This window comes from Oryx dammah, unplaced genomic scaffold (genome assembly GCF_014754425.2).
Source record: "Oryx dammah isolate SB20612 unplaced genomic scaffold, SCBI_Odam_1.1 HiC_scaffold_17, whole genome shotgun sequence".
Lineage (NCBI taxonomy): Eukaryota > Metazoa > Chordata > Mammalia > Artiodactyla > Bovidae > Oryx > Oryx dammah.
Window position 1 is genome coordinate 74,143,785 of NW_024070201.1, and position 26,004 is coordinate 74,169,788.

General features: G+C 41.1%; 2 protein-coding genes across 10 annotated transcripts in view; one reads left to right on the top strand and one right to left on the bottom strand.

The window, feature by feature from the left end:
- Positions 1-2,863: 2,863 nt before the first annotated feature.
- Positions 2,864-12,347, bottom strand: HARBI1 (harbinger transposase derived 1). Of its 2 annotated transcripts, none has more exons than XM_040259126.1 (3): positions 12,243-12,347; positions 10,468-11,281; positions 2,864-4,590 (listed from the first exon to the last, which is right to left on the bottom strand). In XM_040259126.1, exons 2-3 carry the CDS (start codon positions 11,135-11,137, stop codon positions 4,214-4,216), a joined length of 1,047 nt encoding a protein of 348 aa, XP_040115060.1. In that variant the 5' UTR covers positions 11,138-11,281; positions 12,243-12,347; the 3' UTR covers positions 2,864-4,213. The 2 variants fall into 2 exon arrangements, with proteins under 2 accessions (XP_040115060.1, XP_040115061.1); XM_040259127.1 differs by having other exon boundaries at positions 3,694-4,590; positions 12,159-12,314.
- Positions 12,348-12,650: 303 nt separating this feature from the next.
- ATG13 (autophagy related 13) overlaps positions 12,651-26,004 on the top strand; it is a 47,248-nt gene continuing 33,894 nt past the window's right edge. For 3 of the 8 annotated variants that reach the window (XM_040259133.1, XM_040259135.1, XM_040259138.1), the window contains exons 1-2: positions 12,652-13,009; positions 13,374-13,486. The gene's annotated coding sequence lies outside the window, so the exon portion shown is untranslated. Of the gene's footprint in view, positions 13,010-13,373; positions 13,487-26,004 lie in introns of all 8 variants that reach the window. The other 5 variants (XM_040259136.1, XM_040259137.1, XM_040259140.1 and 2 more) reach the window with 5 other exon arrangements.

Below are 26,004 nucleotides of genomic sequence, written 5' to 3' on the forward strand. Positions count from 1 at the left end.
CTCAACGACTCCTTGTTATGTTGACTGTTCATTATTGTATCCTGGTAGGAGTCTTCTGGAGGAGTCAACCCCTTCAAAGTAAGAGGAGGCTTCCGTTGAAGTAGGGTGACCAACTGTCCCAGTTTGCTAAGGACTAAAGAGTTTCCCAGGACACAACAGTTTCAGCGCTAAAATACAGACAACAGAGGGCAAACCAAGAGAGTTGGCCACCCTAATAATAACAAAGCCGCTGTCAACCATGTGGAAAAATTTGGAAAGACTAAACCAGGCATGAGGACTGGGACTTACTGACCTGGGGGAATTGCTTGTGATAAAGGGTGAAGGGAAGGGACAGGAGAGAAGGGGAGGAGACTGTTCCTTATGTTGCTCTGGGCTCTGAGAAATTTAACACACTGGGTGGTAGGAATCAAGTCTGAAGCTAGGGTGAGAGAACTCTGCAGCAGTACCATGAGTCATCTTATTAGGAAGCCCAGGAAGAGGAGGCTTCCCAGGTGGCTCAGTAGTAAAGAATCCACCTGCCAAACAGGAGACACAGGTTAGATTCCTGGGTCAAAATAATGAGCCAGTCAGAGGCTCTGCTGTTCCATCCTATCTTGTTCTTTTGTCCTCTGGTCTCGGCACCTTGGGATAATGTACACACTGCAAGCTGGACAGTAAAGGTAGAAGCAGTGTAGCGATGGAGGAGCTGCCAGGGAACAGGGGAGTTCCCCGAACAGCAACTGACCATTCACAAAACAGTAGCAGGCTTTTCCTTCTCTGGGATTATCTATATAGGATCAATTTCTAGTAGTGGCATTAGTCAATGGATTGAAACATATGCACATTTTAAGACTCTAGAATGGCACCAAGCTCAGTCCTTCTGTAAAGACAGCTGTATACGTAAAGGCTAAATAGTCTCAACAGTATGAAACTGAATGTTTTGCTGGACAAACATGGAGATTCCTTTCCAAAGGACTTTGAAATTTACCATCCTATGATTTCAAGGTCTAGTTTGCTTTTACCATATAATATCAGGGGATCTCATATCTCCTATTTGTTTATCACGAAGTGGGATCTTAGATGGTAGCCACATTAAAAAAAAAAAAGCCTGTGAATTTTATGTGTTAGATACCTGGAGTGTCCCCAATCTTCAACTTATATTTTCTCTTCCTTTCTGCACTGCCATTCTTACTTAATGCTGAGTCCATGTTCTCTTATACTCACAATTTTGTAAAATCTAGGTGGGATCTAGGGAGCAAAAGAGCCCTGAGGATATGTGCATGCACAGGGGTTAAAACCCCTGCTTTCTTATTTTCTTGACTTCCTCTTAACTTCCCGTCCATTTGCTAGGGAAATCAGCAGTTAAGCTTAGCTCTTGAGTTTTCAGTTTATTATTTCAGGTAGGGATATAATCATAGTATGTCTATTCTCTATCTAGCCTCTATTTTACTCCTCTTCATCTCTTATACTGTTTCATATCTGATCCTATTAAGATTGTGACTTCTTTCTTTGTTCCTAAATTAGATGAACTTGCTATAGATCCTTTATAGTCCAGGAAAGGAGCTCCAACTCTGCTCACTTCATTTTAAACTAAGAATATGTTTATGTTCCCTCATTTGTATCATTTGGAACTGGTAAACCGATGGTGACCCAATATTGTAGTTTTTCCTTAGTATAACCTGAGACTTCTGCTGTTTTGGAACAGCTAAGGGCAAATCTGGAAGACTCTCAGCCTGGCCAGATGGAATCTTCTATGGGAAGATGAAGCTTACATAAGGGAAAAATCCTTGACTCTTTCCCAAAGCTATACCACGAAGATACTATATATCCACAATAAGGCCCTCAACAGAAGACTTTTCAGGCACTTATAAAAAGCTCCTATGAGCAAAGCCTTGGTAATGTGGAAATACAGATCCGGATCCCTCCCCGAGATCATTTTGGGTAAAGTATAACCTGGCCTAGAGAAATCCAGATCCAAAGGAGATTAAAGGAATAGATTTGAACAGTTACTCAGTAGAATTATTAGGTAATGAAATGCTCCTGGGGAAAAACACTGCCAGCCAATCTGTGCGACCCCATAGACGGCAAGCCCACCAGGCTCCCCCATCCCTGGGATTCTCCAGGCAAGAACACTGGAGTGGGGTGCCATTTCCTTCTCCAGTGCATGAAAGTGAAAAGAGAAAGTGAAGTTGCTCGGTCGTGTCATCATGGCCGACTCTTAGCAACCCCATGGACTGCAGCCCACCAGGCTCCTCTGCCCATGGGATTTTCCAGGCGAGCACTGGAGTGGCTGCCACTGCCTTCTCCGTTGGTCTGTTTAGCACAAAGAAAGCACTTTTGGTGTGCAAGTAACAGACTTGAAAGTGCTAATGAAATCACCCCTAGACTGTTCTTCCCATGGAAGCTTCCTGTCACCAGCTGATGAGTTAAGTTGTAAAAACCCCAATTTTCCTTTAATGTAGGTTTTGAAGGCTAAAAGGCTAGGCACTTTTCAAGATTACACTCCACCTTGCCACTTAACATGCACAGGTGGCAGTAAGTCTTTCCTCTTGCAATATTCATAATGGAACCGAAACTTTATAGGGAAAAATACCCATCTCAGGAAACTTGGAAAGACAGAGTTAAAACATTGCCTTATGAGGGAGACAAAGCAAGCCTGGGTCACAAGCTAAAACTTCACAAAGAAAAAAAAAAACACATAACCAGGCACCTCTATTGCATAATGAATAGAATTAAAGTTTCCAGTCTCCTCTTCCTTGTCCACTCCCAGCTCAACGATATCAGTATACTTGTCAAGTTCCACCTCCTGCCAAATGGACCCACTCTTTATAGAGTAGGATGGTGATGGGAAATAGCATTTGGAGTAGAAATAAACAGCAGATAATAATCCATAATTGTTTTTAATCTTGAGGCTGAGTCACCCTCGATTTATTTCCAAATTTCTTCTGTCATCAGCTGTTCATTTCTTTACTCTGAAAATCACCAGATTAACACTGCCAGAGGCAGGTAGGAAAAGATCCAACAGGACAATTCAGAGCGATCACATGGTGAGTGCCTGAGAAACCAGGAACAAAACAAATCTCAAGAAGTTTCTTTTTTGTCCCAGCAAAGGCACCAATGTGTGAACCTAATTCACACTTTCATTATTCCAATTGGGTTATTTATATATCAGTATAATTTTAGAATAAGACTTGGTCGGGGATTATTTATTTCCTGAGAAATTCTGTCCATCACTTTGCACACAAGATAATTCAAGTAGATCTAACTTCAAAATTAATTTCAAATCAAGAAATTATATCCCTTTTACCTCTCTTTTTTTAATACTTTATTCCCTAAACTTTCCTTCTGAACAAGGAATTTCAAAGCAGAATGGCCAAACGGACATTCTAACATCCTGACCATAAGAAATGTGATCCATTTAGATGGGGACTGTCTAAACCTGGGTAAGTCTCTTTTGCCCGTCAGTCTATCAGTCTTTAGATCCTCTGTGAAAGTGTAAGCTTTCTGTTTTATCTATATTTGACTTCTCTTTTTTAAGCTGATTGAATTCCTAAACCCACTTAGCCTTTAGCACCTACTCAGGGTTGGAAGTAGGAGATTGGAGTCCAGATGTTCTCCCTGGGAGCTAGGTCCAAGTCAGCTCAATTACCGCAGACAGATTAAGATGGAGGTTTCAGACTGTCCCTCACATCCTCTTAAAAATGCACTGCAAACTCAGATTAGAAGCCATTTACTGATGTCAGAAGACCATTCCCCAGCTGAAAATCACTCTTCACACTTGCTTCATATTATGTCTACATAGGTAGGAAATTAGAAAAGCTAAAATATGATCCAAATAATTCAGGACAAATATCGCTTTCTTTTGAAATCTCTAGATAACTGCAACAAACAAAGCGTTCTGTCTGGCTAGATGCTGTTTTCCTCATTGATTCTGTAAGCATGATATAAATGTCTACAACCAAGGAACTTTCAAATGAGTGAATGGTGCTAACCTGGTGTTCAGTGCATAGCAGGGAACTGTTGGTCTTGGGGGTTTCTGTTTAGTTAATAAATTTGCAAACGAATCAAGATATTCTGGTGTTGACCCAACCCTTCTAAAACACGCAGATTATACGTCAGTCTGTGACAGGTGTCCACACACTCAGTCATGCTAGACGATGGGACCGTGGAGGGGTACTGAGAGGGGAAGTTTGTCAGAGCTCCTGGAAAGCCTCCCTCCTCCCCACCTTCCACATTAGCTGAAGTGAGTGAGCACCAGCTCTTGACGGATGCGATCAGCCTCCAGGTCCAAGGACTCCATGTGCTCATACTCCTCGGGGGGCTGTTCCACCGGGCCGGTCACTGGAGAGGACCACACATCCATCCCGTGCTCCAGGGAGATGTTGTGGAGGACGCAGCAGGCCAGGATGATGTGGCTGGACTTCTCTGGGGAGTACTGCAGTGCCCCCTTGGATCCATCCAGGCAGCGGAAGCGGGAGCAGAGCGTTCGGAAGGTCTTCTCAATCACACTGTGAGTTGCGGAATGGGCCATGTTATAGCGATATTCAGCTGGAGTCTCAGGAATGTGAAGTGGGGTCATGAGCCAGGTGCGGAGAAAGAAGGAACTGTCACCTGTGGGGAAGGCCCAAAGAAATCACAGACGTTTATAACTGGAATACAAACAAAAAAAGAAAAGCCAGGTGCATATACAGAGAATGGACAAAAATATGTAACTGTTTCTGGAGCCGAAGCAGAGCAGGGAAACAGAGAGGGAAATGCTGTGGCATAGAGAAAGCATGCCCACGTCATGAGCAGGAAGCCAGGCGTCTTGGCTGGGAATACCCTCGGCTAAAACCAACAGGGAAAAAAAGCTGACATAGCTAAAGAAAGCAAAGTCTGATAGAATGTGGGATGGAGGTGAAAGCACTAGAGAAAATGAAATTCTTGAATATTCTTTTTTTCGCCGTGATATGTGGCTTATGAGATCCTAGTTCCCCAACCAGGGATTGAACCTGGGCCCCCAGCAGCAGAAGCACAGAGTCCTAACCACTGGACTGCCAGGCAATTCCAGGATTTTCTAAATTCAGAGATATTGTTCTTTAATAAAAAGTTAGTAGAAACTATCACATAGCAAGCCAATCTTTAAAATCTCCAGGGACGTCCCTGGTGGTCCTGTGACTAAGACTCTGCACTCCCAATGCAGGGGGCCCGGGTTCAATCCTTGGTCAGGGAACTAGATCCCACATGCCACAACTAAGAGTTTGTATGCCACAGCTAAAGATCCCCCGAGCCACAACCAAGACCCAGAGCAGCCAAATAAATAAATATTTAAAAATAAAATAAAACCTCTAAAGAGCAAGAGTGCAAGAGAGAAACAGGAAGTTCTGCCAGAAGACCTCAAAACATTTGTGAGGAAGAAAATCTCTAACTTTACCATTAAAATGTCAGGTGTGAAGGCACTACCAGGGGATTTCAGAGGATTTTATAGACAATAATCATTCATTCTTCCAGTGCTCAGAAGAATAAAAGTGCCAGCAGAGATGTTCTGCCAACCTAGAAATCACACGCATTAGAACCACACCTTTGTAACAGAGGAACTGGTAGAATTTCACATTAACAAGGAAAGCATAAATATAATGATGCAAATAGTAACAGTCAGAGATAGGGAGGTAAAATCAGAAGTCAATTAAAATAACATATACAAGGTATTTCCTTTAAATGACTTCTGTATCAATGATCCCGGGAAGCACTAAAAACAAAACTGGTGCACAGCGTCCCATTACAATAGCACAATGTTTCTACAATGTTTACTTCTCTTGAGTCACTAAATTTGGAAGGTGAAATGTCTCAGATAGAAGAACAAACCCTTAGAAATTTGAGACAAATAGACCTAAGAAATACCAGCTTGCATACTTGTTGTGTTCCTCACCCACCATCAATTTCAGTAAATAGTTATGGACTGTTCAGAGAGTGCTAGGCACTGTTCCAAATATATAGAACTCCTCTCTTTTAGGAGCTTACATTTCCAAGAACTGGGTTAACTTTAAATGCAGCTTTTTAACTAAAAACATTACTGAGATATTGACATGTAACACTATTAGTTTTAGGTAGACTGGATTAACTTTAATTTTTTAAATTTATTTGTGGCTGCCCTGGGTCCTCATTGCCGTGCACTGGCTTTCTCTGGACGTGGTGAGCAGAGGCTCCTCTCTAGTTGTGGCGTATGAGCTTCTCATTGCAGTGGCTTCTCTTGTTGCGAAGCCCTGGCTCTAGGCACGCGGGCTTCAGGAGCTGTGGTTTCCCGGCTCTAGAGCATCAGCTCAATAGTTGTGTCACGCGGGTTTAGTTGCTCTGTGGCATGTGGAATTTCCCCAGATTAGGGATCAAATCCTGCATTGGCAGCTGGATTCTTTACCACTGAGACACCAGGGAAGCCCCTGGATTAACTTTAAGTATCTGAGATATCAAATATTTTCAAATTGTATATTTGGCTGACTTTTTTCCTCCTAAGTACAACCTTCTTTAATTGAACTTGTCCCTACCAAATACTGTATATAAGAAACTGATGTTGTAAGTCATAATGAAAATAATATCTATGACACTGAATACCTACTATGTAGTAGGCAACGTATTATCTCTTTTCCAATCCCAGCTCTGCCAGGCAGATATTATTGAACTCATTTTATAAATGAGAAAATAAAAATATATGTCGGCCATCCTATGATCTGTCAGGCACAGGAAGAGGAAGGAGCTGGTCAACTAAATGCTAATGCCAGGGGCAGAGTCACTAAAACAATGGTATAATGCTGCAAGAGACAATTAAAAAACATTTAAGATGGATGTCGAGGGACTTGCCTGGCAGTCAGTGGTTAGGACTCTGTTTCCAAGGCTGGGGGAATGTGGGTTTGATCCCTGGTCAGGGCATTATGATCCCACATGCCTCGTGGACAACAAATAAATAAATAAATAAAAAGATGAATGTGAACACACAGACATGCTAAATATTTGTTAAATGTCACTCTAGGAAACAGTATGAGCTTTAATTGGGTAAACATACAAGACCAGCTAGTTAGTGGTGACCTTTTATAAAACACCCCATCACCATTAACTGGTTATAATCCAGAAAGACAGACACTCAGGAGGGGATTAGGATCAGAATTGCTAAACAGATTATAATTGCTTATATGATCAGTCATCCAAGAGACATTCTGGCAGAGCTTACCCGAAGCTGCTTAACAGGACTAGGTCAAGAGCTGAAGGAATAACTCGGGCTGAACTGTGTGTAGGAGCAGGTACCTTTAGAGAGGAAGAATTAGCTGATGCCCTCTGAAGGGGCAGACAAGGATGAGGACGTGAAGGGATGACACCCAAGGTGAAAATATGCTCAACAAACAAACAAACAAAACCCAAGGGAGAATCACAGCTAGTTCTAGGTTTAGCAAATCTAGAACAGCTCTACAAATCTCATGGTGTACTTAAGATACAATCAGTCATCTTATCTCTCTTTCTTTTTTCAACATCTCGTCATTCCTCGGAATCCTGACAGTTTTCCCTACACGTGAGACCAGTGTTTTCCAACCATCTATTCATTACAAATAATTTGGACGACCTGTTAAAAATGATGATCGGATTCTTTTCTTGAAGAATCTCATTTCTGAAGTCTGAAGTGGGTCCCTTTATTTTAAACAAATTTCCCAGATAGAGGACTTCCCTGGTGGTCCAGTGGTTAAGAACTCACCTTGCAATGCAGGGGATAAGGGTTCAATCCTTGGTCAGAGAACTAAGATCCCACATGCTGAGGGGCCACCTGTACACTGTTACAATGCAGCTGGTACTCTGCAGACCATGCTCCACCACTAGAGAAGAGCCCATGTGCCCCGTGCCTCAACTAAGACCTGATGCAGCCAAAAATAAATAAACACATTTTCTAAATTCCCCAGATAACTCTTTTTGATCTGGAAAAATTGTGAAACACTACACTATTTCTCATGTTTTCAAACTAGCTTGCCTGTTACAGCTCATGGAGGCTTTTCAAAGGGTCTGTGCTAGAACTGAGGATACAAAAGGAATTAATTTCCACAGCATCAGCTTCTGTGGGTGTACTTCCCTGGCATCGTTAGTGTCTAGCATGTGGCCGGGTACCAAAACTGGCCTTAATAGACATTTGTTAAGTGTGGTTGCAATGTTTCCATCTCTCCCACTTGCACTCTTTCTGTCAAGAGGGTAATCAGAAAAATACATAAAAATTTGTCCAAATTTTTACTTATTTTCAACTATGTCCTGTAAGCAACTGAAAAACTACTTTAAAGCCTGAACCTGGGGTCCCCAATTGTGAAGGAAAAGAAAATCAGTAATTGGTACATGACCTTGAAGTCTTAGTGAAAAGACCACTTGCCAAATAGAGTAACTCCTCATATGATTCATTCTAAAAAAAATAAACACAAATGTTTATTTGTGTTTATGTGTTCGGTGCCTTAATTTCCTCTTCTGTGAAAATGCTGACATTAGCATATAACTCCTTAGAAGTTTTTATAAGGATTAAGTGAGATAATCCAAAGCAAAGTACTTACAAGATCGCCTAACTTGGAAGTGCTCAGTCATTTCTAGCTGGCTTTAGAGTTAGGGTACCCAGGTGATGTCACAAGAAATCAGCTTGGAACCCAAGTACTTCCCCAGCTGTGGAAGAAGAAGCTGGAAGAGACATTTGCAGTCTTTCCTTCTCTTCCAGGTATGAGTTGTATGAAAATAGAATTTAAAAATTCAGAGTAGGCAAAAGGCGGGATTAAGACAAACATCCAGTAGGGTAATGAGAAGGTGATGCACTGGCAACAGTGTGTAGAAGCAACAGCTGAAGAAACTCAGTTGAGTTCCCAGCTGTCTCCCGTGGTGCCCTGGCAGCTCCAAACCAGCCAGTGTGGCAGCAGTCTCTCTTCACCTGGAAGGGGGGAAGGGTTCTTTTTCTTTTTTTGACCACCTTGTCAGGCGTGTGGGATTTTATTTCTCCGACCAGGGATCAAACCTGAATCCCACGCATTGAAAGCACAGAATCTTAACCACTGGACTTCTGGGAAAGTCCCAAGGAAAGGTTTTTCTTTAACTGTCAGTAAGCACATTAAAGAAAAAAAAATTCCTGAGCATCTATTACATGTGAAACACTGTGTAATGAGCATGTGCAGTGCAGACTGGCCTTAACAAACCAGGTTAAGATTCATGGTTTTGAAAGAGAGGTCTTCTGATGCTTAATGTGCTCCTCCATCTCTCACATATGTTGTATACAAGATAACCCATCTTGTTGCTCACATAAAGAGCAGTGCTTTAAAAATAAAACAAAAAGAAAGCTGCCAGGCTTGAAGGTTTCATCACTGCTAACTAACTGTATTCCTCTCAGCTCTACTGTCACATTGGTTTGCACTGCTTCGTACTGAATGGGTTCTTGTTCTACTCAGATCATTAAGCCTGGCTTTCCGAGGGCACTTAGGCAGGCAGGTCTATGAAGCGAGTTTCCATAAGAACTGTGTAAATGCACTGTCTACTGTCATTTTCATATAGACATCATGGTGACAGTCACCGATGGCAAAAAGAATACATTTGCACAATACTTCAGAGTGAACTTCCATATATATTCCCTAATCTTAACAATAGATATTACTGCCCTTAGCATTACTTTCACTATTTTACAGATGATAAAAATGAAGGCTCTGGGACTTCCCTGGTGGTCCACGGGTTAAGACTCCATGCTCCCAATGCATGAGACCCAGGTTCAATCCCTGGTCAGGCAACTAGATCCCACACGCCTCAACAAAGATTCCATGTACTACAACTGAGTGGTGCAGCCAAATAAATTCTAAAAAGTTAAGGCTCAATTGTATGAAGGTACTCTATTTAACCAGATCTGTACTGCTAAGTACTTTGGCTTTATTTAAGGGGAATTTTTGTTGTTGTTGTTGTTGCTACTGTTGTTTGTGACTACAAAATACTGTTGTTATGCAAGTTCCTGAGTGTAATTTTATTTTACATATTTCCAAATATGTACCTCCAAGATAAGTTCTTAGAAGAACTGAGTCAAATCATATGTTTTTAAATGTTAGTGTCTTTTGGGACTTCCCTGGTGGTCCAGTGGTTAAGAATACACCTTCCAGTGCTGGGAACTCAGGCTCGATCCCTGGTCCAGAAACTAAGATCTCATGTGCCGAGGGGCAACTAAGCCCACATGCAGCAACTCCAGAGAAGGCCCTGAACCTAGAGAAGCCCTCGCACTGCAAGGAAGAGCCTGTGTGCCCCAACTAAGACCCCAGACAGCCAAATAAATAGATAAATATTTTTTAATGTTAATAAGTGTCTTTTAAATGTTGATTTAAAAAAAATTAGGGCTCAGAGAGTTCTCATCCGAGGTCGTGTTGAAAAGAGAACAGGACTGAGACTCAGATCTATAGACCTCCATATTTCATTCTACTGTCCCAAGTATCTTTTCACTATCTACAGAATGAAGCATTTATACCTCAGACTTACCAAGAAGCCAGCTCTCTTTGTGCATCCCAGCTTCAAACTGACTGCTGAGAGAAGACTGCTGTAGCACAACACAGTCTTGGAGGCTTCCTGGCCAGCTTGTCTCCACAGTCATCAGTGCCCCTCTGATGTCACACACCATCAGGCAGTTTAAAGAATGAAGACCTTTACGGTTCACATAGGAAAGGTCTTCAGCATTTGGTGCTTTGATTGCTACATGCATACAGTCAATGACCCCTATGACCCCTGGTATCCCTGCCAACCCGTAGAATTCTTCCTTCAGAGCCTGCACAGAGGATTCATCAGCTGGAAAGTGGATGAACTGCGAAGCTCTTTCCACAAGTGCTTCGGTGACGTTGGCAACACATCGACTCATAGATGCCTGACTGATTCCAATAGCGTCTCCCATCCGAGTCTGGAAGGAACCTGAGGTATAGAAGCCCAGTGCTGCAAGGATCTGTGTCTCTGGGCTAATAGCCCTGGATCTCTGAGTAGGTCTAGAAAGGCTCGCCCCCAAGAGCTCCACCAAGTAATAAATGAACTGTCGTGGAAACCCATACATGGACATCAAGTATTCATCCGTCACATCATCCAGCTTAAAGCGGTCCAATGTCCGGTGACCTCGGCCATATAGCAAGAGATCACAGTCAAGTACTGTTATTGGTATAGCCATGATACATGTAAATGTTTCTTTCCCTCTGCTACTTTTCCTGAACTCTTTCCATTGAAGATGCTGATGAAAGAAAGTATTTAAGGAAGTGTCAGAATTCAACGGCTAACCGTCATTTAAGTGCCTGTGGTATTTATAATCTTCTCTCTGTAAAGGTTAAACAAAACAAAACAAAAAAAGCAAGACATTAGAAACTCACCGAAGACTTTAAAGTGATTCAAAGACCACAACAGATTCTTTTCTCCAATTTCCATTTTGTTCAAGCAAAAGGTGCTGTAACTGTTAACTCTGGGTTTTTCTCCATTAACTCACGACCGCAGGATGGGCTTGCTTTGGCTTGGAGAATGGGAGTTGAGTATCGGTGGCTTATTTAGTGCCTGCCTGGTACTTGAACTGCTTTCCTCCTAGCTCAGTTGGTAAAGAATCTGCCTGCAACGCAGGAGACCCAGGTTAAATTCCTGGGTTGGGAAGATCCTCTGGAGAAGGAACTGGCAACCCACTCCAGTATTCTTGCCTGGAGAATCCTATGGACAGAGAAGCCTGGCAGGCTACAGTCCATGGGGTCGCAAGAGTCGACATGACTTAGCAACTAAACCACCACAACTTGAACTGGGAAGAGCAAAAGGTTAATGGAGGTGATGGCATAATTATTCACAAAGTAAGTAAGAGGTCTGCTCCTAAGTAGACAGGCCACGAAGCAGTTAACAGACGTCATAAGTACTCAGGACAGAGATTAGTCACGGCGGGATTCATGACCCAAACCCTTCTGGCTCCACAGCATAAGTAAGGGGTAAAGAGACGGGGCTTCAAACCCGTCTAACAGGGAAGAAGGGGCAAAAAAAAAAAAAAAAACCCGCGACCCAGGCTGGTCGAGGGAAATTACGTGCTCTTAACAAAAGGCTTTCCCCTCACCCCAAGAAACCCAAATCATGAGGCTGAGAGCTAGGAAGCAGAGATCAGGCAGGTGGGAAGGAAGGCGCAGAAGAGGAGGCTGGGAGAGCGAGGGGCTGACAGGCAACTCCACCTCAAAGGCTTTGAAAAGCTGACTTAGAAGTGGATACGGAAGTGTGATGGTCCCGGCCCAAGTCAGCCGAGGCCGCTCACCCACCTCTCCGCGGCTGCCCGGTTACCCGTCACACTCCCCACCCACCCAGCCGGGCCCGGCCCGCCTCCGGAACCTGCGGCCGAAGACGAGCCGCCACGGCGCTCAGTACAGGCCCCGCCCCCTCCGCGTCAGCGCCCGCCCCGAGCCGCGTCCTCTCTGCTGCCGCCGCCGCGACCTGCGATTCGCTAACGCACATTCCACACACGGCCCAAACTTGCGCGGTTCTTCCAACCCCTCTTCCTCCCGCCGCTGTTGACGCCTTTCTTCTCTGAGACGCTTGAAGAGACTGGGGAGTCAGACTTGTATGGTAAGGAAACCAGTTTTTACGGGCACATCAAAGAGGAAGAAGATTAAGTAGGGCATCCACGTTGTAGCGAAAGTGCGACTGATGTTAGGCAGCTGTACTTCCCCCGTAGCCCTCTTCCTCCCCCGGCCGTCACCGAAGCGGATGAAAACAAACACTAACGATGGCGGCACTGGGGAGCGACCGGCGGCTGGGCTTAAGGCAGGACTGATCGCTTGAGCTGTGAGGGAAGCCTTGAAGAGAGCCTGGTAGACGTGAGTGCGACGACTCGCGCAGTGTTGGGGACGAAACTCCCGGGGCCTGCCGAGCCACGAGGCTTCCGAGGTGTGAGGTATTATCTGCGACCCGTGCTGTCACTGCAGCTCCGGAGCGCGGAGCCCTCAGCCAGGAGACGCAGCTGGCCGGCCCCAGGCCCCGGCCTCCGTAATGAGAGCCCCGAGCCACTCTCTGTGTCGCAGCTTCACAGGTACTAACTTGGGGAGGGAATACCCCCCCCCCGGGTCTCTCAGCGCCCCCGGGTGGGAGGCTCTGGATCTGCGGCCTGTCGGGTACCTCCTGGCGAAGCCGAAGCCTGCTAGCTGTAGGTCAGTCCCCTGAGCTTTCCTTGGGAAATCGGGTCAGTGTAGGCCCAGTTGGCCCTTGATCATTCCCAGCCCTTACCAAGAACCCCAGAGCTTTTGACTACTTTCTCAGTTCTTTGGGTTAAATCGTAAAGCTTTTCTGGAGGGAATTTGCGGGGCCACACCTCTGTGGTTGGGTGCCAGTATGAAAAAGATAGGTTTTCAGTCAATCAAGATTTGTTGAGTGCCAAATATGTACTCCGCGTGTAGGTGAGGGAGACTGTTGACTAGTGAAAAAAGGGACCCAAGGTTCACGACTCTCTTACTGGCAGTGGAACGACCTGTGGAAACCTGCGATCCATTCTCATTAAATAAATCTCTGGGTAAGTGGCCAAGCACCTTCCTGGGATTCATCACTAACTTATCTCAGTTTTCACCTTCCCAGTCAGTTATTTACCAAGTTTTCCTGATCAATTCATGTAGCGTTTCATTTTAGTATTTCTTCCTCTTCTGGCTATCCCACAGCCAGAGAGAAAGGGGTGGACGGTGGGGCGGTGGGATTGGGGGGGGAGATAGGAATGAACGAATATGTGAAGAACAAAAGTACCTATTTTCTCAGTGTAATTAGTAATAAGTTTAAAAGTCATCTCCTAAGGTGATAGAATTTATTGAACACGTCAATGGGAGATGTGCAATAATATAATAAGCAACAGATCCTTTCTTTACACTAAATTGACTCCAGGTTATTGTGCATTGTTTTATGTGTTAGTCCGTTTCAAAAAATATGTGAATATTGTGGCTCCAACTCAATTATAAGTTTTTCTTTGTTTCTTTCAACTCCATTTTTCAGCTGAGCAGAAGTCATGTTAAATGCTTGTGGAATGGAATCCTGAGTTAGTATTTTACCTAGTGGATGATGAATAAGTGTTAAAGCAAGTGTCATATATTCTGATCTGTATAGTAGAATGTGTGTGGTTAATTCTCTTGCTGTTTTCAAATTGTACCCCTTTGGATCTAAAGTTAAGACTGCTGTGGCAACTTTTGAGATTTATATTTCATGAAAGTTGCAATTACTGTACTTACACCTAACAGTTCGTATTGTATATTTGTATTTTTTTTCCTTGGGTTGTTATCAAGATATGCAAAAACTACAGGTCTGCAGCTATTAAATAATCCAAATTATATATATTTTTATTTAAGGCCTAGGAATCAGCTGGACACAGTTCAGTCTGACTATATACACATCCTGGGGTTGTACTGTATGGAGGTACAGGGCAATAATCTCTTTTTTTCCATTGTCTTACCTGCTTGCATCTACCCAACTGCCTTAGCTTATGACCTCCATGACCCAGAACAGGGAGTCCATAGTCTAAACGCAAAAAGAAGCCTAAGACATTAATATTGAGCTTCCAAAGACCTGATTATACATGAGTGAGTTTTCAAAGATAATTTTGACTAATCAGAAAATGCAACCGCTATAGAACTTATTGCTCTCACTTGATAAGGTTCATTATCAATGTTCTGCAGTTTCATTTTGTTCCAGTTGTAGTGGAAGTTACTTATTTTGGATTTTTCATCTAGAGGGAATTTATTTAATCTTAGTGATACCTGGAAATCCCCAAAACTTTATTTTTAAATATTTATTTTACTTTTTAAACACTTTTTACTTTATTATAGAAGAGATGAAAATGACATTATAACACTATGGTTGGAGCACTGCTTAGATTCCAGAGAATGAAGAGTTCACCTAAAAAATTCCTCACTGTTATGACCCTTTATTATTCAGCTTAAGTGTTTTTCTTTTTTAATGAAAAAAGGTACAGAAACTCACTGATAAGAAATACAAGCTATTCAGGTAATATTTGAATTACCATATTTTTTAAGACTCTTTTGACTTGTTTGTTGACTTGAGAGTCTTAAAATATGTATACTAAAAGTTTATTCTTGGAAAAAGCTTACCTAAACTTTATGTGTGGATGATTTAGAAGTAATTTCCAGTTTTTGGTGATGAGTTGAATAAGGTGAATTTCCACAGGACACCATCTTTTCTTGCATGGATTTAATAGAGGAGAGGGTTCATGGGGTTTTGATCTTTGCCTCCTCTTTGTCAAATCATAGATAGCAATAAAAACGGCAAGTAGTCACTCATGGTATAAAGGCAGTGTAGCCAAGGAGAATACAAAGAAGACTAGCTAGTCCTCTGTGACCAAGGGGAATAGAGAAAGTTTTCTTGGGAATTCTCTAGCAGTCCAGTGGTTAGGACTCTGAACTTCCCCTGTAGGAGCCATGGGTTCTGTCCCTAGTCGGGGAACTAAGATCCCTCATGCCACGCAGCAAACAAACAAACAAAAAAAAGAAACTTAAAAATTTAGGTTTTAAATCTTAAAAAGTATTTTAAATCCCTTAAAAGGACTTAAAATTAGTTTTAAATTGTTTTTAACTGTAGAGTAAATGTGGACCAGTTTACTAGTGAAATCCCTGAAATGCCAGAGTAGGTGGCACCAGAAATTTGTTTTTGCCTTGGTCGTGTCCCCCATATGCCCTTGGTTACAAGCGATGGGATAAGAGGATAAGAGGAAAGTTCCCTGGTGGTCCAGTGGTTAAGACTGAGCTTCCACTGCAGGGGGCATGGGTTTCATCCCTGGTCAGGAGACTAAGATCCTACATGCCCTGACACAGCCAAACAAATTAATAAGAGAAAGGATAAGATTGTGAATCACCATTACATAGAAAAACAACTGAATTAACATGGAATAGTTAATCTGTCAATTGTATCTTAGTAAAAGTAAAGGCAAATAAAGAATTTATAAGCAACCTAGATGTCCACCGACAGATGAATGGATCAAGTAGCTATGGTACATATATACAATGCAGTATTACTCAGCCATAAAAAGGAATTAATCTGAGTTAGTTCTAGTGAAGTGAATGAACCTGGAGCCTGTTAAACAGAGTGAAGTAAGTCAGAAAAACAAATATCATGTATTAATGTATATATATGGAATGTAGAAAAATGGTACTGATGAACCTGTTTGCAGGGCAGAAAGAGCGGCTCAGACATCGAGAACAAACTTATGAATACAGCAAGGGGAGGACCCAGATGAATTGAGAGAGTAAACTAGATAGATAATGGAAAGTTGCTGTATAACACAGAGAGCTTAGCCTGGTGCTCTGTGACAACCTAGAGGGGTGGGATGCGGTGGGAGGTGGGAGGGGACATCTGTATACCTATGGCTGATTCATGTTGTTTTATGGCAGAAACCAACACAACATTGTAAAGCAATTATCCTCCAGTTAAAAATAAATAAATGATCCTCCAATTATAAATAAATAACATTTAAAAATATTATGTAAATTGAAAAAAGGAATTTAGAGAAGTGATAACCCAGTATTCTTGTTTTGGAAAATACTGCTTTCACATTTGACATTTGATTCATACAAATATAAAAGAAAGAAAGTTAAAAATCGTATTATACCCTCAGGCTTAAGGTTTGTCTCCAGCCTCACCTTCCTTCTGTGTTGCCCACAGCTACTAGGTCATTAGAAGATATTAAGTTGAGAAATACTTGTAGAGGTTTAGAAGTCTTGTTTTAAGTATAAGCTTAAGGGGGTTTTTACCCTTTAATCTATTTCTGTTGGATTTTTCAAGAAATCAGATATTGGCCTTATTTATTGTTTAGACTAGTTTTTAAGTTGTTCATAATTAATCAGACACAGCTTTTATCTTTATTCCCACCTCCCATTTTCTGTTGGTTTATTTTACTCTGGTTTCTTAAATTGGATACTTACTTGAGGCTTTTGTTTTCTTAGTTATAGATGCATTTAAGGCTATAAATTTTCTTCTGACTTCTTTGTCTCATTTGTTGTCAAATATTCTTCATTTTGTTAATTTCGAGATCATTTGTAACTGGTTTTTATTTCAATATTTATTATAAGAAGATTCCTAATGTATAGATAGTTAACTTTTTATTATGTTTATAGTTTGCTTGGAAAGAAAATTTTTTAGATGGTCAAGAACATGATCAATTTATGCTGTCCCTTGAACTGAGATCCCTCATGCCACACTGTGTGGCCTAAAAAAAAAAAAATGTTTTTAATAAAATAAAAACAAAAAGTCTATGTTAAAAATTAGAAAACAGAAATTATTTTTTCAGTGATCAGTGTTAACTTTTCCCAGTTTTAAGGGCTAGAGATATTATCTGGGATCATTTTTGTATGTTGTCTTGCCAAATTATTCAGCTGTTGCTTTGAAATTATTTGCCTCTTCCTTTCTTTATTGACTACCTCACCTTAATGCAGTGTTACCACCACTCATCTGGATTACTGGAATGTCTTCCTAGATGGTCTTCATCTCCCCTTCTCTGTAGTCAGATTAATGTCCTTAAATTGTTACCTGTAGAAGAATTTCCATTGACTCCTTCCTGATACACTGTTAGTCTCTTTTGCCCACTTTTATGTCTCCCTACAATCTGGACTGATTGTACTTACCTAATTCATTTTGCTTTACCTCTTTACATGAAAATTCTCAGCTATATAGTTCCTAATTTGCTTCTCCCTCTTTGTTTTTCCTCTCCCATCTGGGATTCCAGTTACACATATGTTAGACCTTTCCCTGTGTCCTCAGTATCTCAGATAACCTCACATATTTGGTACCTACTGTCATGATATAACTAAACACCTTAAATAGTACCCTTTCACACTCAAAAGTATCCCCAGATTGTGGTCACTCCTTATCTCTCATACATTCTCTCATACACTTTTCCATATTTCCCATCCTTTTGTCTCTCTATGCTTTGTTTTGGATATTTTCTTTCAGTCTATATTTCCTTTCAATATTTCTGTCTTCTGCTGATCTGATCTGCTGTTAGACTCAACCACTGAGTTCTTAAATTAGCGTTTTATTTTTTAGTTCTAGAGTTTCTGTTTGGTTCTTTTTATAGATTTTTGTTCTATGTCCAAATTCTCAATTTTGTCCTTCATTTAATTGAACATATTGCATAGTAATTTTGAGGTCTTTGTTGATAACTGTTAATGTTTCTGAATGTCTTTTGGATTTTGGTCATTTGTGTTTGTCTCCATGAGTGCCTAATTTACTTTAACATATGCCAGAAATTGTATATGAAAAATTATAGAGATAATTTTGGGCTAGGATAACATAATTTTCTTTCAGCAAGAAATTACCTTTGCTTTTGTCAGAGGCTAAGGGCCCACCTTATTCGACACTGTTGAAGCTGAATGATGTTTAAAATTTTTCACATACAAATGAACTACAGCTATGTGCAACTATTATCAATGATGCTCACAAATATAATATTAATAGTAAATGAAATAAATCAGACACAACCATTTATATGAAATTCTGAAACAGTCTGTGATGACTGAGTCAGAACAGTGGCTTCTGTTGGGAGGTGATGGCTGAATGGAGACCCTGGGGGAGTCTGGGTGCTGGTGTTGTACTGTGCGCCTTATCTGTGTGCCAGTTGCACTGGTGGGATTGCCTTGTGGAAATTTATCAGGTTGCAATCTAATGTATGTGCACTTCTCTGAGTGTATGTTTTCAGTTAAAAAGCTTACTTTAGTGAAAAAATTTTCATAATAAAACTTAAACAAATTAGCTTGAAAACATACAAATTACAGCTACATTGGTTTTCTGAGAGAAGAACTACTATCCACTGTTTTTGGAAATTAAAAAAAAAAATACAGCAACAAGAGCCTTTTTATTGGGCTATTTATTATGGGTTAAAAGGGAAAAGAGTAACAAGGAAATACAAGAGAATCATATGTTAACACAAAAACTTGCCCATGAGTGTTCTTAGCAGTATTGTTCATAATAGCCAAAAAGAGGAAGCAACTTAAATCCCCATCACTTGATGAGTCAGTCAGCACAATGTAATCTGTCCATTCAGTGGAATATTCAGTTCAGTTCAGTTCAGTCGCTCAGTCGTGTCTGACTCTTTGCGACCCCATGAATCACAGCACGCCAGGCCTCCCTGTCCATCACCAACTCCCGGAGTTCACTCAAACTCACATCCATTGAGTCGGTAATGCCACCCAGCCATCTCATCCTCTGTCGTCCCCTTCTCCTCCTGCCCCCAATCCCTCCCAGCATCAGGGTCTTTTCCAGTGAGCCAGCTCTTCACATGAGGTGGCCAAAGTACTGGAGTTTCAGCTTTAGCATCATTCCTTCCAAAGAACACCCAGGACTGATCCCCTTTAGAATGGATTGGTTGGATCTCCTTGCAGTCCAAGGGACTCTCAAGAGTCTTCTCCAAAACCACAGTTCAAAAGCATCAACTCTTTGGTGCTCAGCCTTCTCCACAGTCCAACTCTCACATCCATACATGACCACTGGAAAAACCATAGCCTTGACTAGACGGGCAATTAAGCCATAAAAAGGAATGATGTGCTGACACATGCTCCAGTATAGAGTGAACCTTGAAAATATGCTCAGTGAAGGAAGCAAGTCACATTTCCTTTATGAGAAAATTCCAGAATAAGCAAGTCCCTTGGCATAAAGTCTATTAGTGGTTGCCAAGGAGAATGAGAAGGGGAATGACAGATAACAAATGTGGGATTCTTTTCAGTGTGATAAAAATGTGGGGATGGTTGCACATCCTTATGAATATACTAAAAAACACCGAATTGTAAACTATAAAACAGTGAATTTTATGGTGTGTGAGTTATAACTGTTAAGAAAAGCTATGTAAAGTGATCCTTTAAAAAATTTTGACCCACCACCTTTCCCAGCATTCTAAATCAACATGTTTAACAAGTTCACAAGTAAGCATATTTTCTCCTAGGGTGCCAGATCTCCTACCTCCGATGTGTAGGCTCTTACATTGTCTTGTTCTTTTGAGTTCTTGGTGTTTTATTTCCATGGGCAATCTGTAAGTGTTTAAATTCTGAAATCATCTAGCTAAAAGTTGGAAGGAAGGGGTTATAAGTGGCCTGGCTGTCAACAGTCCAAATCTGTGAAAGTTTCTCTCAAGGCTCCTTCAAACTTTCTTCTGCCTGTTTCTAGGGGTTTTGGTGGTTCTAAACAACTTTTTAGGTTAGTTTCTTGGCTTTTTGTTTCCTTACTATTCATGTAGGTGATGTAAATTTTGGATCTTATATCTTTGTACCTTACTCACTTATTCTTTTGAAGTTTTAGAGTGACTTCCCTACCTCCCAACCTTGCCCTGATAGATGGCAAACCTGCTTATTGCTTCTTGAGGGTCCTTCTTGGAGAAGGCAGTGGCACCCCACTCCAGTACTCTTGCCTGGAAAATCCCATGGACGGAAGAGCCTGGTAGGCTACAGTCCATGGGGTCGCTAAGGGTCGGACACGACTATAGCGACTTAGCAGCAGCAGCTGGGTTCTTCTGGCCTCTGATCAAGGAGCACTTGACTCTGGGGTTTTATGCAGGTTTCTACCTGCTTACAAGCTTGAGTTATGATGCCCATCGGCTGCAGTCGTGTTCTCATGTCTTCATTACAAGAACCTGAGCTTGCTCCCCATAGGCCTCAGCTCCCTGTCATCAGTTTTCCCTTATATTTATGGCTTTAACTCACCTTTTCTCTGGATGCTGCAATTTTTCAATCTTTCTGGTTTAGCTGGGTATCAAGACCTTTTTTATTTTCATATTTTATCCGCATTTTTATGTGCTTGTAGTGGCAGGTAGTGGGGGCGACTGATAACATCAGTTCAGTCCATATTGCTGTCAGACCTCCTCCTCAAAGATTTTAAGCTCATGTCTGTCATAGTACAGTGCATTAAACTCTATGTCTCATTTACTCTCAAGGCAAGGATATCCCGTGATGAGATCTTAGAAGTACAGCTAGAGCAGTCATTCAGATGTCTGAAAAATTGTATTTGCAATAGGTCTACAAGGAGATATAAAACTTTTATGCTGGGTGATAATTAGTTAAGATCTTTACCCTACTATAGCCCATTTGATGAGAATGAATTTTGTTTCTGAATTTAAAATTTTGAAAAATGAATACAGAAAAATAGTAAAAATATAGCTGAGCTTTCATATACTCTTCAGCTTGGTTCACGTCCAGTTCTCTCTTGGCCACACTGCTTTACTTTTCTCTGTCAGTGTTACATAGTATATAACACAGTAATACACAATTTCTTTTCTTCCCTGGGTTCTTGAGAAAAGTTACTTGTATCTATTTAGAGTAAGAACATGACCAAAGTGTAATTGTATCAAATTCAAGAAATTTAATATTGATGCAATGCCCTTAGTAGTATATAGTCAGTATTCAAATGTTGCCAAATAGTTTTCATACTGTCCATTATAGCAAGTTAAAAAAAAAAAAAGTCCTGGATCAAGCATTGCGTTTAGTTGTCATACCTCTTCTATTGCCTTTATTCTATAACAGTTCTTCAGACTTTTTCTCATGTTAAGATTGACAGTTTTTGAAGAGTAAAAGCGCCTTATTGTGTAAAAGTTCTTGTCTTGCAATATAAGCTCATCTGGTTGCTCCCTTGTGGTTAGGTTTGGGTTATACAGTTAACTAGAAAAGCTCCATAAGTGTCATGCTGTTCTGACTACATCACGTCAAGAGACTGTAATGACAGTTTTTCAGTTGTTGGTATGTTTCTCTGATTCCTTTATTAAGGTTATGTTCACTGATGACTCTGTAATTAATAGTCACCCACATGAAGACTGTTAATACACCATTTGCCAACAAACGCATTTTCATGCCATGGATTTATCACCCCTGGTGATTTGCTTGAACCAGTTAGTCCTGCAGTGGTTGCAAAATGGGTGATTTTTCTAATAATTTTTATTTCTTATACATTTACTAATTGGCAGTTTACAGGGAAGAAGTATCTTTTTGCCCCCATTTATTATAGAATTGCCTCTGAAACCAGTGTTGGAGAAAATATGAAAATTTTTGCTATATAATAATGACTGGCAAGAAAAGATTATCTCTGCTCTTTCACAATGTTAGTTGAAGAAGTAAATGTAAAATTGTCAGTTTTAACTTCAGTGTTCCCTATACTTACATACTGTATGATAAACATGAGTTTAAAAACACTTGATGGTACAGTGTTATTTAAATACTTATCAATCTTGAAAATGTTTTTGCTAAGCGTTTGTCAGCAAAAAAAAAGATTTTTTTGTTAAAGGCAAAAGTATCCTGTTATCTCTGTAATAGTTTTGAAGTTACTATTCTGTAGAGTATTGTGAATAGAAATAGGCATTAAAGAAATGTGAAAGCAGTATTGATAATATGCCAGGAGATGTTACTCAAAACAATGGAATTTGCTTAATAACATTCATCCATAAATCAAGGAAACTTTAACTCTTTAATTAGAGTGGTTCAATATATAAATTTGTTTAAAAAGAAAAAAAGCTAAAGTTGTCTAAGAGAATTAGAAGATAAGCTACAGGGCCTTCCCTGGTGGTCCACTGGATCCAGCTGCCAGTGCAGGGGACCTGGTTCGATCCCTGGTCTGAGAAGATCCCACATGTTGCAAATCAGCTAAGCCCCTGAGCCACCACTACTGAGCCTGCTCTCTAGAGCCCACGAGCCACCACTGCTGAGCCCACGTGGTGCACCTGCTGAAGCCCTCGTGCGCAGAGCCTGTGCTCTGCAGGAAGGGGAGCCATCACAGTGAGAAGCCTGTACACCGGAATGAAGCGTAGCCCCTGCTCACTGCAACTAGAAAAAGCCCATGTGCAAAAACTAAGACCCAGGACAGTCAAAAAATCAAATAAATAAATCTTTTTTTAAAAAGAAGAAGCTACAGAATGGGAGAAAATATTTGCAAAAGACATATCTTTTAAGATAACAATGAGTTACCATCTTACACCTATTCAGTTCAGTTCAGTCTCTCAGTCGTGTCCGACTCTTTGCGACCCCATGAATCACAGCACGCCAGGCCTCCCTGTCCATCACCAACTCCCGGAGTTCACTCAAACTCATGTCCATTGAGTCAGTGATGCCATCCAGCCATCTCATCCTCTGTTGGCCCCTTCTCCTCCTGCCCCCAATGCCTCCTAGCATCAGGGTCTTTTCCAATGAGTCAACTCTTCGCGTGAGGTGACGGTACTGGAGTTTCAGCTTTAGCATCAGTCCTTCCAATGAACACCCAGGGCTGATCTCCTTCAGAATGGATTGGTTGGATCTCCTTGCAGTCCAAGGGACTCTCAAGAGTCTTCTCCAACACCACACAGTTCAAAAGCATCAATTCTTCGGCACTCAACTTTCTTCACAGTCCAACTCTCAACATCCATACATGACCACTGGAAAAACCATAGCCTTGACTAGATGGACCTTTGTTGGCAAAGTAATGTCTCTGCTTTTCAATATGCTATCTAGGTTGGTCATAACTTTCCTTCCAAGGAGTAAGCATCTTTTAATTTCATGGCTGCAGTCACCATCTGCAGTGATTTTGGAGCCCCCCAAAATAAAGTCTGACACTGTTTCCACTGTTTCCCCATCTATTTCCCATGAAGTGGTGGAACCAGATGCCATGATCTTAGTTTTCTGAATGTTGAGCTTTAAGCCAACTTTTTCACTCTCACTTTCATCAAGAGGCTTTTGAGTTCCTCTTCACTTTCTGCCATAAGGGTGGTGTCATCTGCATATCTGAGGTTATTGATATTTCTCCTGGCAATCTTGATTCCAGTTTGTGCTTCTTCCAGCCCAGTGTTTCTCATGATGTACTCTGCATATAAGTTAAATAAACAGAGCAACAATATACAGCCTTGACGTACTGCTTTTCCTATTAGAATGGCCAAAATCCAAAAACTCTGACAGCACCAAATGCTGGAGAGATCATGGAGCAATAGGAATTCTCTTTGCTGGTTGGAATGCAAAATGGTTTAGCCACTTTGGAAGACCATTTGATGGTTTCTTACAAAATAAACATACTCTTACCATATTATCCAACAGTTGCATGCCCATTCCTTACTGAAAGGAGTTGAAAACTTGTTTTCAGTGGGACATTGGGGCTTCTTTGGAGAAATTCTTCTTTGGAGAAATTCCCTCAGAGGGAAAATATATTGTAACAATTTTTCTGTTTGTAGGTCCCTCAACTAGAGTCATGGGTCTTGACTGTATTAGGACTCCCCACTCCTACCTATCATGTTGTGATTCCTCCTTTCTGTCTTTAGTTGTGGAAGATCTTTTCTGGTAGATTCTGGTCTTTTTCCTCAATAATTACTCTATAAATAATTGTAATTTTGGTGCTCATGAGAGGAGGTGAGCTCAGTCTTCCTACTCCAGTACCTTAGTGTTAGTCGTTCAGTTGTGCCCGACTCTTTGCGATCCCATGGACTGCAGCCCACCAGGCTCCTCTGTCCATGAGATTTTCCAGGCAAGGATACTGGAGTGGGTTGCCATTTCCTCCAGGGGATCTTCCCAACCCAGGGATCGGACCCTAGTCTCCTGCACTGCAGGCAGATTCTTTACCGACTGAGCTAGAAGGGAAGGCCTTAGGACCTCCCAAACGCCAGTTTTCTGACATTAGGAACGGCACTTAGAGGGTTTAGAGTGGGCTCTAACTGCTGCTTCTGGGACTTTCAATCCTGTGTTCACCCCTGTCTGCCACCCTACTTTAGGAGCTATCTGGTGACTAATTCCTTAGCCTTGCTCAGGTTATTTAGTTCAGATGAGCTTTCTTTGCTTAGGGTTTCTCCTGCTGCTGGCTTGGATATCAGCTATGCTTGGCTTATTCAGTTACCTGTTTGTCCTACTTTCCTGGACTTTGATGCTGTTATCTCTTGTCTGTGTGTATGCTTTTTAAGTTCCTCACTCTTTGTTTTTTAGAAGTGAGTAGAACAAAATAGAAGCATCAAAACCTGTATCGTTAACCCGTCTGTTTGCCTCTCCCCAGTATTTTGTTGACATCTTTCATTGTTATTTCCTTTTTTGGCTTTATAGCTTTTGTATTTCTGTACTTTCAATTCAGGATTGGTAAAATAGTGAGAGGAATGGTTTCTATCTGTTTATTTTAAATATTTATTATTTATAAAACATTTATTTCAAATGCTAAAATTAGCATTTCAGTGTGAACGTAAGTAAAAGATCTGGAAAACCTGTCTACCCAGATAAGTGTGCTTTTCCCTTAGCTGATTATATCATTTACAGTTAAGCCATGTTGTAGAATCTCTGTCTAGTATTTGGATGTTGGTGCTTATCAATATCCATTGCATAACAGTGGGAACTTTATTTATTTAATGGCATCTTTGTGTGTGTGTTAAAATACAAGTCACCTAAGATTTACCATCTTAACCATTAGTGAGTGTGCAGTTCAGCAGTGTTAAATATGTTTACACAGTTGCTTACCCTTCTCTGCTTTACATCCTCATAACATTTCATCTTGTGAAGCAAAGTTGACCTACTACACAGTAACTCCCCATTCTGTCTTCCCCCAGCTCCTAGAAACCACCATTATACTTTCTGTCTCTGCAGTTTTGACTTTTAAGTACTTCATATCAGTGGAATCCTACAATATTTGTCTTTTTGTGACTGACTGATTTCACTCAGCACGGTGTCCTCAAGGTTCATGCATGTTGTAGCTTGGTCAAATTTTCCTTCCTTTTTATGGCTGACTAATATTTCATTGTACATATATACCACATTTTGCTTATCCATTATATTTTCAGGTAGTTGTTTAAAGACATTAGTATGGTAAAAGTCTGCACCTGTTCTAAACACCATGGGAAGCTGACAGAGTTATTGGTTGTAACAGACTTCTGTTAATGAAATGAAAATGATATATAGAGAATGTTGCTAAATTGAAATTGTTAATCAAGGTCCAGTTAATAGTTTTTGTTATTTGTTGAATGTCTTAAGCCTTAATTAAATGAGGTATTTGCAAGTCTGGGAAAATAGGTGTTGATGAAGCTTGAAGGGACAGCAGTATTTGTAGGAGCTTTATGATTCATAAAGGACTTCC